Source organism: Suricata suricatta, chromosome 1, assembly GCF_006229205.1.
Source record: "Suricata suricatta isolate VVHF042 chromosome 1, meerkat_22Aug2017_6uvM2_HiC, whole genome shotgun sequence".
NCBI classification, from domain to species: domain Eukaryota; kingdom Metazoa; phylum Chordata; class Mammalia; order Carnivora; family Herpestidae; genus Suricata; species Suricata suricatta.
Window position 1 is genome coordinate 123,554,753 of NC_043700.1, and position 17,994 is coordinate 123,572,746.

General features: G+C 35.6%; 1 protein-coding gene across 1 annotated transcript in view; it reads right to left on the reverse strand.

Annotated features, from left to right (window-relative positions):
* Window positions 1-11,613, reverse strand: part of MMRN1 (multimerin 1) — a 54,440-nt gene extending 42,827 nt beyond the window's left edge. The window contains exon 1 of the mRNA XM_029923674.1: window positions 11,039-11,613. Within this exon, the coding sequence (XP_029779534.1) occupies window positions 11,039-11,613 (575 nt within the window). The remainder of the gene's footprint in view (window positions 1-11,038) is intronic.
* Between the last annotated feature and the right edge of the window lie 6,381 nt (window positions 11,614-17,994).

A 17,994-nucleotide genomic window follows, 5' to 3' on the forward strand; every position in this document is an offset into this window, starting at 1 on the left:
TCCTGTTAATGGATACGAACATTCAATTTAAACATACTAATTCTCTTCAAGTTAATCTACAGATTTAGTGCACTTTTAAGTCAAACCTTACTTTGATACACACTTAATACGCTTATCCTATTGTTTATGTAATAAACCTAAAACATGAATTTTAGAAATTTCTGGCTCTGGCCATTATAGAGCATCAGATTTACTTTCCCTTGGTAAAAAAAAAAATCTATAAAGCTGGACAAGCTATATAACAAAATAATTTTTAGATGTTGAACAACAGTCAATGCAGTGATATTATTTTTTGAAAAAAGGGAACAACATGATATGCATTCCATACTGAATCTAGTTTTCTGCCTCCAAACAATTTTCAAACTGCATCACAAAGGTGGGGATGCCTAAAGAGAAAGAGAGCACTGGGTGAATGAAACAGAGATCTGAGTTTGGGGCTACTGAGATGGCTGGAATGTGTGGATAAAGTGAATAAGATGAGAGGAGGGACAGAGATGCCATTTTAGAAGTCAATACTGGGTTGATACCATGCTGTGCTTGCAAAGAGTAGTTTACACAAGGCCACTGGAGACCAAGTTTTGTAAGGCTGCAGGAGCTGAACAGAGATTCCAGATTTTACCCAGTTGTGGGGAATTCTGAGCAGCCAAAGAGGATAGTTCTCATTAAACATCTGAGCATTTGTCTGAACCCAACAAAGACTGCATCCAGGAAGGTAAGGATAATCTAGACACACTTCAAAAAAGCCTTTAAAAAGTCCTTGATATAAATAACTCCATGCCAGATCAGAGGTCAGTGCTCTTTATTGGAAGGTAACAAAATCTGTTCCTAACATAGCAGCCCAGCATAAAAAATGAACAACAACAAAAACTACATATGTGAAGAAGCTGGAATCTAGGACCAATACATGAGTAAAAATCCAACGAAAAAATAAAAGAGAGATGGCACAGATGTTGAATTAGCAACCGATGACTAGAATAGTTACTTAAACCTATTCAAGACCACAAAGGACAAAATGAGCATAGTGAATCAATTTATGGCAAATCCCAAAAGAAAACATTAAGTAGAACAAAAATACACAATATATTAATAAAAATTGACTAGATTTGGGTTTAACAGAAGTTTGGACCCCAGGCATTAGGATCAATGAACTTGGAGGCAGAACACAAGAAACCATCCAAACTGAAGTACAGAAGAAAAATATTAAAGCATAAATGAACATAAACTCAAGTGGTCTAAAATATATGTAGTGTTTGCAAATTCGCTTACTACCCTAATTACAGAGAATGACTAACTTCAACAGAAGCAGTTAACTAGTCGGCCACATAAACAATGGCTGCATGACTATTGGTGGTTGTGTTTAAGGCAGGAAAAAAGGTACCATCACCCATACATACTCCGGGCTTTGGGAAAAAGGTGGTAGATAGTGAGATGATAGATAGATATAGATATTGTTTATGAGGATAAATCAGTGTTTCCTGCAGAGATCTTTTAAATTCCTAAATAGTAAAACAATCTCATGACTAAAAGAGTTTAGTAGACAAAAAGCAGACCAGCAGATTGCTCATGGCCCAGCAATCTTTGATCCAGTGTAAATTGGAAGAACTATCCACAGCCTAAGAGCCCCTGGTGTGACTTGTAATTAGGTTTACGCTACTGATGAAATAAGCTTATTAAGGGATGTTAAAAGTGTAAATAGAAAATTTAAAACCAAATTATCGGAAAACGTAAATTCAAGACTAGAAAATTAAACATGATAAAATGGTGACAGGCAGTATAAAGGCAAATGTAATGATCCCAGACAAGCATTTTGCTTAAATCTAGAAGTCCTTTGTACCTTTCCAGACTGATTATGGTGGATCGAGAGCAGTCACTTTGAAGTGTTTAGCCTTCCATGGGGTCATAACCCTCCAAACAGCAGACTGCATTTGGGATTCTCTTTAAGGGTAATAACACTGTTTCTTTTTGTGCGGCAACATGTACTGAAAAAAGCTTGTATTGATTCTTTGGATTTTCCAAGTTAATAGGTAAAAGGTCTGTGCTAGGGGAAAGCAGGCCGCGTCGGTTCCTTATAAATACCAGTCTAGTTTGCAGACCATACAGAATAGAAGGTAGAGAAAGGATTCTAGTTTGACTTGCACAAGTTGAAATCTTGTAGGTAATGAACTAAGAGGAGCATTGTAAAGAAACAATTTATTGTACTTTAGATTGAAATGTTTTAGAAACCCAGTCTTTCAAGGAGCTAGTAAAAAGATAAAATTAAAAAAAAAAATCTCATTAATTAGTGATTTGCCATTTGAAATGTATCCTGACCAAACCGTGACTCAATCATATCCATTTTTATCCTGAACCAAGAGTGGACTGAAGCAAAAAAAAAAAAAAAAAGATTCATTTAAATAATGACTACAATGAATATTTTCTATGCTAAATAAAAGACAACAATCTACTAGTTAACATTGTCCATTTATACTAGTCCTTAAAACTCATATTAATAAATTTCTTGCCATCCTATTCACAAAAGGCTGAATGTTAAAACTTGCATACTGATAATCTGTGGCTTGAATTGACACAATAATATGAAAATAATAGGTCCTGAGGATAGTCACAAGACATCAAGGTAAACCAACAGAGCCCCACCACAAATTACCCAATGGTATGTAAGTTTTTTCTAAGAAGCTGGAGAAGAGTTTATGTTTGGAGAGACATTATGAATTGAAAGGTCTTTCTGAATTTCTCTCCTGTCATTTCCTTAGGAAAATGAAACCAAAGTAGACATGACTATGTTTGAAAATTAAAACATTCTCAAAGAAAGAGAATTATTTTGTAAGTCTATCAGCTTCCCACACCTCACCTAACATCCACCTATGCCTCCCTGACTTGAGAATCAGTCTTTACCTTGTAAGTAAAGGTGACTAAAAATTACAAATGATAAAAATATATACATGTATTAATGAATTCATAAATGCCTCAGAGACAGGACTAAGTTGCACGTGGGATTTAATTTATAGATAAAAATATTAATTAATCTTCACAAGAAAATAGTTCATTCATGCTGTCACTGATTTATCTTATGAGAAACACTTTTGGTTTGATTATAAGATGAATATTGTATGGAAATACATCCCAACAAAACCTATCTAAGACTGAGCATTATTAACAGTGAAATTATGAAAATACATACATCATTGAACACTAAACCCCTCAAATACATAGCAATTAAATCCCTACCAAATCCAAATTCAGTGATAACTGAGATATACATATTCTAAATATATCAAAAGTAGTCATGTGTTTTAATGACAAGTGTTTACTACTTTTACAAATCCAACCTGCTCATTTCTCAACTCAGTAACATATGTAATCAACTCCTTCTCTTTCTGTCTCTTTCTCTCATATAAATTAGTAAAAAGTAATTTATTTTTAAAGGCAAGATATCCTAGCAAGCCTAATTTTTTGTGTGTCAATAATTAGGGAGGAATAGATACACAGATATAGATATCTCGATAGATAGATATCTATGCAAAATGTTTCTATAGTCTTAAAAAATTATGATCATCAATACTTCCCAAATATTATGAAAGCTTTATTTTATACAAGTCTTTCTTTTCTTTTTTTAAAATTTTTTAATGTTTTTAAATTTATTTTTGAGAGACAGAGGGAGGCAGCTCAAGCAGGGGAGGGTCAGAGAGAGAGAGATACAGAATCCGAAGCAGGCTCCAGGCTCTGAACTGTGAGCACAGAGCCCTATGCGGGGTTCGAAACCATGAACCGTGAGATCATGACCTGAACCGAAGCCGGATGCTTAACCGACTGAGCCACCCAGGCGCCCCTACAAGTCTTTATTTTCTAATCAAACTATAAGAAGAACACCATTATCAAATTATTAATATGAGAGACTAGAATTCATGAGAGACATGAGTTCACCAGTGACAAATGAGAAAATACTCCAAAGGAAATGTACACAATATGAAAGAAGAAATAATAGAAATTGAAGGTAAGTCTTTAGATTTAGTAAAAAGATTCTTGATATATAAATCACACTTGAGTGAAACATTAAGCTTTTATATTTAGTTTTGACAATTAGTCCAAAGGTAATTTCATCTAGACACTAATCTCCTTAAGAAAATAACTTATTTTCAAACAAACAAAACTTAAGTTTGTGATCCATTTTATTTTAGTAGAAGTACCTTTCATAGTAGAAGTCCATTTTTTCAAAATTCTACAAAATATTTGAACTTGGATAGAAGTATTAGTTTTATTTTTAAAATCACATAAATAAATATTTAAAACAAAATTTGAAGGCAATCATCCAAACTCAGATCATGTGGAATTTCTTATATTCTGATATTTTAAGTTTTTGGTTAATTTAGGTTTTAAAAAGAAACTTTTTTGGGGTGCCTGGGTGGCTCAGTCGGTTAAGGCTCCGACTTCGGCTCAGGTCAGATCCCATGTTCCTGGGTTCAAGCCCCGCATCAGGCTCTGTGCTGACAGCTGGCTCAGAGCCTGGAAGCTGCTTCAGATTCTGTGTCTCCTTCTCTCTGTGCTTCTCCCTCTCTCATGCTCTGTATCAAAAATAAATAAAATATTAAAAAAAATAAAATAAAAATAAACTTTTTTTTTGTATGCCAACTTTTGCAGTTAGAGTCTTTGTCAGGCATCATTAATTTGCCTTCCATACTGGGCACAGTATGGTAAATATAAATGAGTTTTTGGTGATGATAATTGTACAGGGCCTCAGAGTCAGAAACTATTATATACATATACATATATATGTGTATATATATGTGTATATATATATAAAATAATTTCAGTGTAAAATTTTAGGAGAATTAACTGAATGTGTTCCCATCCCAGAGACCATATATGGAGTTTGCTTTTTGATCCAACCTACTTTTTAAATCTTAAAGCTAATGATAGTACATTTTTAAAAGATACATTGAATTAGAAATGTAGAACATATATACATAAGTAACAGTTCTTAAAGTTACTTAAATATAATTTTTTTCATAAGTGTTTTATTTTACCTTATTTTATTTTATTTTTTGTTTCTTTTCCCCACACTGTGACTTCAGCCTATTCGGGGACATTGTGGACTGTTTCTATTCCAGTAGGTGTCAGGCTCTCCCGGTGAGCACACCAGAAAGCCTCAGAAAAGGCAGGCTAACATGCTATGATGCTTAACTACACACTTAACCCAGTTGTTCTTATAAACTGGATTCTTTTAAACTGTTTTTTTAAAATCCAGTTGTTCTTTTAGCATTTCTTCTTAAATAATAAATGTTTAAAATAATATTTTCATATTGTAAAAAACAAAATGTGTGGAAATACAAAAATTTATCATTTAATCACCTAGACTGTATAACCACTTGTTAAATTCCAACACGTATGCTTTGATATATATTTATATATTCAGCAGTAATTTAGTGAGGAAAATATCAAAGGAATGATAAAAAGGAGATAATTAATGAGAAAAAATTAAGATACAGAATATACTAGTATCAGTTTTCACTGGCAGTAATCTAGGAGATACATTAATTTCCCAGGGAAATAATGGTGCGTTCCTCTTGATAATTTTATAGCCTGTGACAAAAATTTCCTTTGGATGCTATTAGGTCAGATAATAACTTTGCAAAATACACATGACACCGATTGAATGTTTGTGTCTCCCTCAAACTTGTATGTTGAAATCCAAATGCCCAATATGATAAAATTGGGTCTGGGGCCATTGGGAAATTGCAGTGCCCTCTTGATGGGATTAATGCCCTTGTTAAAGAGGCCTCAGAGGGGCACCTGGGTGGCTCAGTTGGTTAAGCGTCCAGCTTCCGCTTAGGTCGTGATGTCACAGTTTCTGAGTTCGAGCCCCGCGTCAGGCTCTGTGCTGATAACTATCTCAGAGCCTGGAGCCTGTCTTCCAATTATGTGTCTCCCTCTCTCTCTGACCCTCCCCTGCTCACTCTCTCTCTCTCTCTCTCTCTCAAAAGTAAATAAAACATTTAAAAAAATTTAAAGAGGCCCCAAAGAGATCCTTCACTCCCTCCATCATGTTTGAAAACTAGCAACCCTGAAAAGGACTTTCACTTACCCATGCTGGCAACCTGATCTCAGATGCCCAGCTTCCAGAACTATGAGAAATAAATTTTTGTCATTTATAAACCATCCAGTCTGTGTTATTTTAGTACAGCCATCTCAGTGACCTGAGACAACATATACATTTAATTATCAGACTTTTCATATCCAAAACCTGCTCAAAATTCACAGAGATAAGTAGAAAAATGCAGAGTATGATCGAATTAATTTAATGGTTAGTTTTTGTAATTTTAAACATCGTTTTTTAAAAATGTGGTGTTTGTAATTTTTATTTACAAGTGGTCTAGAAAAAGATTTGTAGAACTTACCATTTTAGACATATTATATATAAATCATAATTTATTTAAAGTAAGCTGCCTATTTGTACATAAAGCAAGTTATATAGCCAATAGGAAAAGAATAAATAAATACAGTTTTAAAAGAAAGGCCATTAAACTCAGTAAATGAAATGTTCCCTCTTGTTCAGTATTCAACTTTCATTTCCTGTCTGGCACCTTTCATTAACAGTTTACCATAATTGTGACCATTTTGTATACAAAACAAAATAAAATAACAAACAAAAAGAGGAGAAAACTCTCTGACTAGGCCTGGTTTGTGCTTTATTCTCACCTCCTTTTCAATAAAACAAAAAAACAAAAAAACACCCAAAAGCAAACAAAAACCAAAAACTCTCTTCATTCAAGTGTCCATATTTCTATATTTTCCAAAATTACATCTCTAGTTTTGATCTCTGCCTTTAATTCAAAATTTTCCAGAGTTTTGTTAAGCTCTCTTTCTGTTCCTGGCACTGTTGTGGGCTGTAAATAGAATAGTAAATAAGAAAGGCAACATTTCTATTTTCATGGGATGTATGTACTTTTATGAAAATATAGAAAATACATAACTGCTTACACAAACAAACCACATAATTTCAGGTTAATGCCATGAAAAAAAATAAGGGTGAAACAATAAGGAGGGTGAGTTTATACTAGATAATCAGAGTTCTCATTGAGGAGGGACATTAAAGCTGAAGTTACATGAGGAAAAGAAATGTCTATATACTAAAAAGAGAGCATTTTAGCAAGAGCACAGAGAAAGTTTCCTTGAGATGCAAATTGACTTGACAAGTTCAGTGCCCAAACAGAAGGCCAATGTGACTGGAGGTAATGATGTTGAATGAACTTGGAGTGTGATGAAAGATGAGATCATAGAGTTAGTCAAGGGTAGTATCAAGCAAGACCTTGTGGGCCATGCATGATGAGGATTTAGGAGTTTATTCTAACTAGAATGGAAAGCTACTGAGTAATCTTCAGCATGTGAGCACAGTGCTAAATATCACAGATTTTAAGACAGTATCTCTGAAATCAAGAACAGATTTTATTTTTATTTATTTATTTATGTTTTTATTTTTATTTTATTTTTTATATAATTTACTACCAAGTTGGTTTCCATATAACACCCAGTGCTCTTCCCCACAAGTGCCCCTCTTTATTATGACCATCGCCTCCCTACATTTTCCCCCTCCCTCTTCAGCCCTCAGTTTGTGCTCAGCATTCAAAAGTCTCTCATGATTTGCCTCATTCCCTCTCCCCAACTTTCCCACCCCTCTTTCCCATTCCCATAGTCTCTTATTAGGTTTCTCCTGTTAGACATATGAGTGACAACATATGGTATCTGTCCTTCTCTGCCTGACTTATTTCGCTTAGCATGACACCCTCTAGGTCCATCCACTTTCCTACAAATGGCCAGATTTCATTCTTTCTCATTGCATGTAGTACTCCATTGTGTATATATACCACATCTTCTTGATCCATTCATCAGTTGATGGACATTTAGGCTCTTTCCATGATTTGCCTATTGTTGAAAGTGCCACTATGAACATTGGGGTACATGTGCTCCTATGCATCAGCACTTCTGTATCCCTTGGGTAAATCCCGAGCAGTGCTATTGCTGGGTCATAGGGGAGTTCTATTGTAATTTTTTGAGGAACCTCCACACTGTTTTCCAGAGTGGCTGTATCAGTTTACATTTCCAACAACAGTGTAGGATGGTGCCCAAGAACAGATTTTAAAATCATGGGGCACCTGGGTGGCTCAGTCAGTTGAGTGTCTGACTCTTGGTTTCAGCTCAGGTCATGATCCCAGGGTCATGGGCTCAAAGCCCTTATCAGGCTCCACACTAAGCACACGAGCCATGCTTAAGATTCTCTCTCTCTCTCTCTCTCTCTCTCTCTCTCTCCTTCTCTAAAATAAAAAGTAATAAATTAATAGAATAAAATAAAATAAAAGCAATGGTATCATCCAGTTACTGTTGTAAGACAGTAGTTATTGCCATTGCCTTGGAAATGCCTTAACCAGTTTCATTTACATTTTTATTTTCAGTATGCAAAAGATATATATAGATATAGATATAGATAATACATGATATATATAATATATATGATAAATAAATCTAAAAATCCCAAGAAATAATGATGTCATACTTTTCTTTCTTATTACTATGCAAAATAATGTGTCACAAAAGATAAAATTTTACATCAAATGAAGGGCATTAACCCAACTTAAAAGTTTAAATATCTTAAATTTACACAATGATATATGTCAAATTATTTTCTAAAAAGTTTAAGGGATCTCTCACTTGTATGAAACATGGGTTACAGGAAATGAGAGTGGTAACATGTGGACAAGATAGGAGTCTGGGGTAGATAATGGTGGCTGGGAGAGGATGGTGGAGTGAAGGTAGAAAGGATATACTGGAGGGAGTACTAAGAAGATTTGGTGATAGGCTAGATCAAAGCTAGGAAGGAAAGAAAGATATCAAGGAGGTATCAAGTGTTTCTAGTTGCGGAATGAAGCATTTACTGAAATAGTGAAGATTCACGCACCTGTGTGCAGGAGTTGGGATTGTGGGAGAAATTAAGTAGGGAACTGATGTCTATCAACACTCATTTCCATTTCACCTACTATTCTCTCAGGGAAGGCTTAGTAGCCTTCAGGGTAGTCCATTCACTCTGTTACATATTCTCACAAGCTTCATTCAGAATGTTTCTCACCATTTGGATTCACCATCAGCATTTGTGATTCACTGTTTTTCCTCCCTGTGTCCTTCCCACTGAACTGGAGACTCCACGAGGATAGAACAGGTAGGAGGGTTTGTTTACTTTTTACCCTCAGCACAAGCACAATGCTGGGGACACTTAAAGTCCTCAGCGAATATTTGCTCAATGCATAAATATGTTAATTCTAATTGCTCCTTTTTATCCTGCTTTTTTTGAAGTGCTTGGTCACTGACCAACAACCACTCTGCCAAATAGGAAACCACAGCTCTGGTGTACCCACGAGTTTCTACAGCACTAGAACAAGAGAAAGTACAAAACGAGACAAAAATATGCCAGAAAAATCCTAGCAAGAGTGCTATTCCTTTTACTTAGAATCACTATAAAATTCCAAGAGCATTAAGGAAAAAACAAACAAACAAACAAAACCCCCAAATACACCAACAACAAAATCTTAAAATGAATCAGCCAGATTTCATCGTAGAGAAATAAGAATATGTCTTTGGGAAAGATTCTTCTTTATATTCACATATTAATCTGTAAATTTTACATTTAGTTTGTCAAATATTTATTGTGTACTTATTATAAGTCAGAGACATGCTAGCACTCAAGATACATCTCTGTAAGAAAGGAGATTGCAAAGTTCCCTATACTTGTAATACACTATTATAAGCACAGTTATAGAAGAATTCAAGGAGAGCTCTCTGAAAGTTAGAAGGGCCACCTACCAGCTGAAAAAGGCTTTCTGGAGCTAATACTATTGGGGGTAAAGGAAGTAGATGATGAGAAGATGTTAGCCAGAATAAAGATAGGTTTAGAAAACAGCATATGTGGACCAGAGAACTGCAAATTTTATTGGCCAGGAAGTCACAGAAGATGAGGCTGGGGTGGGCAGAAGCCAGAACAGGATGGCATTGTATGACTAACTAAGGATCTGGGCTTTATTCTGGGAGCAAAGGATAGCCTCTGTCGGCTCATAGGCAAGGATATAAACTGGTCACTCTCATTTACCCAACTAGGAGAACAGACCTATACTGTGGCTGAAGAAGTATCATGTCAGGGTTGAAGGCCATGTTACTGCAGCCAGCCAAACCTAGGTTTGAATCTTTGCCCTGAGATTTACTTTTAAGTGACCTTGGTTAAATTATATAACTTATCTGGAAAGAAATAATAACAGAATCTTCTTCGTGGAGTTATGGTAGTGATTAAATGATTGGAAATATATATATATATATTCACTCAGAGCAATACAGTAGGAACAAATGTCATAGAGTGTTTGCTATTGTTATTACTTGCTAATCAAATGAAAACATGGAAGACTTTATCAAGGCTTCTTTGCATCAACCTTGTGTCCATAAGGGATGGAACTGTTTACTCTACTACCATTATCAATAGCATAGCCTAAGGAGTAAGAAGTCTTGGACTTGATGGAAAGCATTAGCAAAAGAACACCTCAGGCTTTCTAGGACCTCGGGCTGTAGAATCTCTAAGTACAGTTGATACTTTTTTCTAGAGATAATTTAAGGTTCTTTTCACTGGAAAATCCATGGGATGAAGTTCTGTTCTGCTCACGACCCAACTGTATTGTTTTTTCCTTCATGTGGTGGATGTAGTTCTCAGCACTACCAACATACCCTTGAGTCAATTAGCAATAACAGCTACCAGTCACTGTGGTGTTATATTGTTTGTTAGTGAGTAGTCCAGTAAAAGCACCTTTATAAGTGACTTTGACCACTTCAATTAAAACAAAATTGCTGCATTTCTTTGTTCATCTTTTCTCCATTAGACAAAGTAATGCTTGATTACCTTGTCTAATTGAATGTGATTGAATTTTATCTGGAACATGAAAACATTTTCTGACAGTGAAACAGTAGGCTTTATAGTTAGAGAGAAAAAAGAAAAGATAAGAATGTTTCTTACTTTCCTCTAGTTGTTTCAAAGCTTGATTTTTGATTGTTGGTTTTCTGACTTCCACTGCTGTCACCTCGGCTGAGGTATGTTTCCCGTGGGGATCTATTTCCCACACCGCCTGCAACCGACTCGGGAGAGAGTGCCTGTTGGTTTGACTTTCTGGCAAAGCTCTGAAGAAATTTCAGTGTGGAGTTGGAAAGGACCACTGACTCTGCTCTTGGATTGAACTTCAGGCTAAGTTTGGTTGGAAGGGCAAGCGTCTGTAACTTCAGCACCCCTTCCGTCTTCCCTGTGGGTGGGAGAGTTTGGTTTCTTACATCCTCAGGAGGTGTGCCCGGCTCTGAGGCAGGCACTGTTGATCTTAGAAGACTATCTTCAGAGCTTCTGGTCTCAGGCATTGTGGCTATCTCAGCCGATGTGATCTGAGGGGTTGGCGGCGTTTTATTTAGAGGAGTTGTAGCAGAGGCCATGGTCTCCCGGGAGCTTGCATCCTCTGGTGTAGTCCAAGTATATGTGGTGTTGGTAAGACCAAAGCCCCCATTCCATAAACTTGAGAGCAGGACAAATAGCCCTGCTCCCTTCATCTCAGTAGTTTGAAGGAAGAAAGCTCAGGTGAAAATTGGAGATACAATCTTTCTAGTCTTCTTGACAGCTGCTCCACACTGAATCCACTTTCAGAGCTTTGCCAATTTGAGATCTGTAGAGGAAATAGGATTCTGTGTTTTGTAGTGGACTCAGGAAGTTTGATTTCCTGTTTCCGTAGGTTTTGTGTGATCTGTGACCTCTGTAGGATGTGTCTATGGAGGTAGTGAAGGTTATCTGACGAAGCTAGGGGTAAATGGGAAAACACAGGCAATTATTATCAGGAAAACCCATGAGAAAAACATGAAGTAACTTTCCTTTCCTAGATCCACTCATGTTCTGTTTGTTCCTGGTGTTGAAGAGAAATCTTACATTGATGATGGGGAGTATGGAATTTTGTTTGGTTAGGCTGAATCAAGGAACTTAACATTTTGTTCTACTACACAAGGACATTGAGAAAAAAATTTGTGACACTTCTTTTCCACTGTGTCCCATCCAGAGAATCAAATTTTGTTCAAGTGCTTATATGCATGCATACACATAAACACAAACTCACTAACAAGTTCTCTGCCCTTTTACACATCACAAACTGAATTATGAAAAAAATATATGAATACCCCTATTCTTACAAATATGCTTCAGCCAAAACATTACTTGAAGTCACTCTTGATGATATGTAATAACAAAAATGAAAATTATAAATTATTGAATTATACAGGTATACAAGAAATTCACTTTAAGCTTTGTTCTCAAAACTTCTACCAGAACCAGTTAATGGAATGAATAATCAGAATTTTGGTTAATAATGGATGAAGAAAACATGAAGTTACATAAAAGTAAATTAAAGTGGGATCATATGTAATGTTTTTTTTACTTTTACTGTGGTGCAAAAATGTATTTGCTGCAGATAATAAAGAACTAAATTGGTCTAATTTAGGACAGCTGTTTTCCTAGTAGAGATGTTCATAAGATTTACTGATAAATATAAGTATGATAAGTATCGAAAACCTCTGACTCTCAGGCTTCAGTTAAGCTCTCTCATCTGTGAAAAGTTCCACAGCAGACCCTTTGGACATATAAATAATATGTTATAACAGTTCATCCATTCATACATTCTTTCTTTCAGTAATTACCCAAACCCTCAATCAGCTTCAGCAAAGTAATCTCTTAGATGCTGAGATTATAAAGCAAGAGTATTCTCGGCTATTTGCCTATGGTCTATTGTATTATCTGAAAGCCAGATCTATGTGTAACTAATCTTTCTACCAATTTTTGGGCCGGTCATTAGGTTCTTGGTGAATATTCAGTCATAGCACCAGGATTTGAAAGAAGTTCTAATTTTTCTCTGAACCACTAACTACTTGGCCTTAATACTATCTTGTCTCCTCATAATGTTTGTCACTCACTTCTGCAAGTATATTGCTAACACATTAGAGATATATAATATGAGGTTATTTAAACTAAGGTATATTAATCAGTATCAACCCTAATTAACTTTTATATGAAGTACAAAGCATCTAGTTCTTGGATATACCACAGAATAACCCCACAGACTTGCATTAGTAAAAGAGCAAGCAGGTCCAGCACAGACAATCCAGGCAGCAATTTGTCACTACAGAGCAATGAAACGGCATAATTTTCATAGCACAAACATGGTTTTCAACACTAAGAAAAAGACATTACAGCATCTTTATCTGTAAAATATACAAACAAATAGCTATGACTTAGAGCAGACTAGTAATTCTGAAAAGTCCAAGTAAATTGTTCTTAGAGTGTAAAGTTTTAAATCCATTTTCTTAGATTTAGTAAAAGCAGGGGAATAGACTGTCCTAAAAGTGTTAGAAACAACCAGAATAATGGAACACATAGATTTGTTTGTTTCTATGGTTTGTGAAAAACATCTTGATCCTGTTCAAGACAAGTGAACTTTAGTGGTAAAGGGTCACTCATTGGATCTATAACTGGTAACAAATAGCTCTCAAATGCTAATGAAAACTGAACTGAGCTAAGCAATTCATTTTGCTCTTGTAAGGTATTGACCAATAACGACTTTTGGTTACCACCATTCTAGCTTACAAATGACCTTGTGATCACAAGGCTAAAGGTTCTGTATCTCATTATCAGTCCACCAAGCCTTCTTTGGATGTAACTCCCCAGAGAATCCCAGTTCATTTGAAGGTTTTAGGGGTATGGATCTTCCCTTAATTGGGACCATAAAATATCTGCTGTCCAGAAACTGTCAGAGGCCTAACCTCAAATTCTGCTTTCTAAGACTCCTTAAGACTTATCAAATAACAATTAAGAAAAATAATATTACTGTGATTGCTGCATAAAGGCTACTCCATCCATTCTTCTAGCTACTTGAAATACTGTCTGTGGATTAAACTATACCATCAGAGTTTTATATACATGTATCCCATCATTTTGCTACACCCTTCATTGTCCACTAGATGCTTTATGTTTTACCCTATTACCATTTATTAACTTTGAGTAATTTTATAAGAAAGAAACTAAGAAACTCATCATCTTATGTGCTATCAGGAGGTTTTTATGTCATTTTCCATCGTACCATAAACAGGATTGAATACATATTGCCAAACAAGCTCTCTCTAGGTAATGAGGTAATGGATTCATTGTATTTTTCTTTTTTCCCTTATATTATGCATAAATCAACTTTCTGATCACTATTAAAAAATGTTTGTTAAGTTGAAATAAACATACAGATGAGTTAAAAGAGAATCTTAAATTAAGGATTTCATTGTTTATAGATGGTGCTATCTATTATTTAAAGCCACTTTTATAGCTGTGAAAGTATTATCTGTATAGAATAACTTCCACTATATTAGTAGGATTTCTTAGCAGCTTCTTTCTTTCCTTTTAACATGAGAAATTCTTATTTTTAAAAATAGTTTAAAACATTTAAAATAATGCTTCATTATAACCCTCCTCATAAATTGTCACTGTCAAAAAATAATTGCAGAAAAAAGTTCTAAGCCCTTTTCAATTTAATGTTGCTTGAAAGTATTGAAAACCTGTTGAATGTATAGGTGGACAAAGGGAGTTATAAGCAGACAGTAATAGGGCTGGGGGAAGGAGAGAAACAGATTTAAGTGAGATTTTGATAAGTCAAACAGTTAAATTTGACATACTATTTAATTCTTCCAGGTAAGTATTTTACCCTCATTTTACTGATAAAAAATTAAGCTTCAAGAAGTTAAGTTATTTCATGTGGTAACACACAGTTAATTGACAAAATAGATATTTATGTCCTATTCTGATTCTTTCTACCACCTAATAATACACCCCAAAAAGAATTGATAAACTTCTAAATTCACAGAAATGTAAGGCAAATAATTGGCAAATTATCTTAAATTTCATTTTTCAGTAGTTTTTAACTTCTTTAGTTAAAACATACATTGAGGCACACTAATAATTTAATGATTTCTATTACTTTGAATTTATGGAATTGAGGGGGAAAATCTGTGTTTTCATTCGTTTGTTTTTAGTCTAAACTTTTCTGAATTTTTTTTTTTCTTTTTGATTGGGTCCCTTTTAAAATTTCTGTGCAGCCTGATGAGTGGATCAAGAAGACGTGGTTTATATATACAATGGAGTATTACATGGCAATGAGAAAAAATGAAATCTGGCCATTTGAAGCAAAGTGGATGGACCTCGAGGGTGTCATGCTAAGCGAAATAAGTCAGGCAGAGAAGGACAGATACCATATGTTTGCACAGGAGAACAGGAGAAACCTAATGGAAGATCAGGGAGAGGGGAAGAGGGAAAGAGAGTTGGGGAGAGAGGGGGATGCAAAACTTGAGAGACTGTTGAATGCTGAAAATGAACTGAGGGTTGAAGGGAAAGGGGGGAAAAGAGGTGGTGGTGATGGAGGAGGGCACTTGTGGGGAAGAGCACTGGGTGTTGTATGGAAACCAATTTGACAATAAACTATTAAAAAAATAAAAATTCTGTGCAGTATTTATAGGGATGACAGTGTTTTATTTTTGACAGCACAATAATACTCTTCTTTTATTTGCAAAATGGAACTTCTAGAACACTGGAAGACTGCTCTGGCCGCAGAATCTAGAACAGTGCTTGGTGGGCATTCAGTATTTGTTGAAAAAACAAATGAGTGGTTGAAACTCTGAATGTAAGTCTGTATACAGTAATAGCACCTGTCAGAGGGTTAGAAAGGGTGATCTGTTTTTTCCAGCTCATAACCACACACACACACACACACACACACACACACACACAGGCAATCTAAATAAACACAATATACTTACTGAGTACAGCTTCAGAAGTCTCCTAGAAAACCCCTTCCACCAGATTGTCTCTTGTAAATCTTTCCTAAGTAAAATTGAGGAATCGCACTGTTTTTAACTCACCTGTTTCCAATATATATTTAAATAGTTTATTTTGAAGCCATAATCAAAGACAAAGACTAAGAGCTGTGTAATAAAGGATCATGAATCAGTAGAAATGCCAGAGAAAAAATTAAAATAAAGAACAAAATTTAGTTTTAGTGGGCTGATAGGAAAAGGAATAATGAAATATAATGGATTACATAATTCTTAATATTAAGTGAGAGAAGCATATTAGTTTTTCAGGGAAGAAAAACACAATGTAGCTTGTCATAATGTTAAAATTTTCACTTTATAATTAATAACATAAAGAACACATTGATAAGACAAGACCAAGTATCCCTTCTTAGCAAATGTTTATTTTGATAGTTTGTAAAATCATCCTAGTGCTTAATTTATATTTCCCATTTAAATAGAATGGTACACTTCAAATGAAAGAGATAATTTTAAAATTCTTTAAGACTAATTTCTTTTGAAAATTTTAGAAATAACAACATTTTACTTTCCAATTTATGTCTGGCTATTATGTAACTTCTCTGGGAAATATGGAATATGTACAATTTTCCCTTATTTCTCCTGTTAAGTACATATAAAAATTTTCGGCATTATATGTAAAACAAATATAAGAAGACTCTGAAAGGTGGAGAAAAAAACAGCAGAGTGGCTAAGAGGACCCAACAAACAACACAGCATTGAGTTCTGTGAATTTTCTTCTTTCTCATCTTCCAGTGCTGGAGAATTTGGCAAACTAGAAACACCAATGGCACAAACAATAAAAGTTTCAAGAAAGGCCAAAAGTACTAAAAAGTGGTCAGCTTAGAAAAACAGGAATCTATTTAGTCAATAACTGCACTACTCCCACCAACCACCACAGAAAAAAAATGTTATCCTATCCCCACACTTGCCAGCAAAGGCTGAATAGAGAACTTTAGACTCCCACCTTCACAAGGTTGTAGCAAGGTGTCAGCCCCCACCGTTCTCCTGGGTGTCAGAAAAGGCTGATTAGAGAAGCCAGAAATTTCATTATCAAGAGAGCTCCACTGAGTCACTGTGATAACCCTCCAAGGACTGGGGAAAGGACAAGAGAACTTAAAGAAACAATAGCTTTGAGGCCAGGTCTTCACCAAGTACACTTCACTGGTCCCCCAAAGGTTGGAGATAAGAAAAAATTTGGAGAAATTGGTGTAGAAACTCACAGATGGGTCTGGAAAAGTAAGCAAACTCACCAGAAATTTTTAAAAAATGATTTCTTACTGTGACGTTGGAGGTCTCCTCTAGTGTTTTAATATTCCTCTTTACTCCACTGATGAGGGAGAATTCCCACACGAGGGTTATGGGGATGGCTAACATATGATACCTGACATGGGATGAATGGTCCTGGCAGAAGTTCATACATATGTTCACAGCACACTGGTTGCACAGGCAGCACATAGGAACAGAGTGAACAACCAGAGACTATATGAAGCAGGTCCTGTCATATGAGAGTGTGGGCTGCCTCCTGGCTCCCATGGGAGGATGCGATTGGCTTATTTATATAATTCTCCAGGCTGGCAGGGAATTGAAACTCATGACTTAGAGACAAACAGGAACTGTGCCTGGCCCCTTTGATAAGGAAGGTTGTTTGACCAGGGTACCTTATCCACCAGAGCAGAGTGCGGAGGACAACTTGTGGTTAGGCCATCTAAGGCTTCTGGGTTTCACATGCCAAGGCAACACATAATATTGCACTTTAATTTTAGACCTTATACCACACAAAGTTCAGGGAGCCTTTTTCTGTGGTGTAAAGGACAAGAACTCTCTGGAGTTTTGTCTGTGCTCAGAAAGCTTAGTTGGAAGGAAATTCCTGATCATGCTGTTGAAGTATTTAAATACTGTGTTGACTTAAAACTAATAAAGGATGAAACAATTTTAGTTTAGAGTAGACCCAGCTCAACTACAAATTGGTGTGACTCAGCCCTCACACTCGAGGTCTTCAGGAATAAGGGTATGCTCTTTTCTAAGGCAAAGTTTATCTACTAT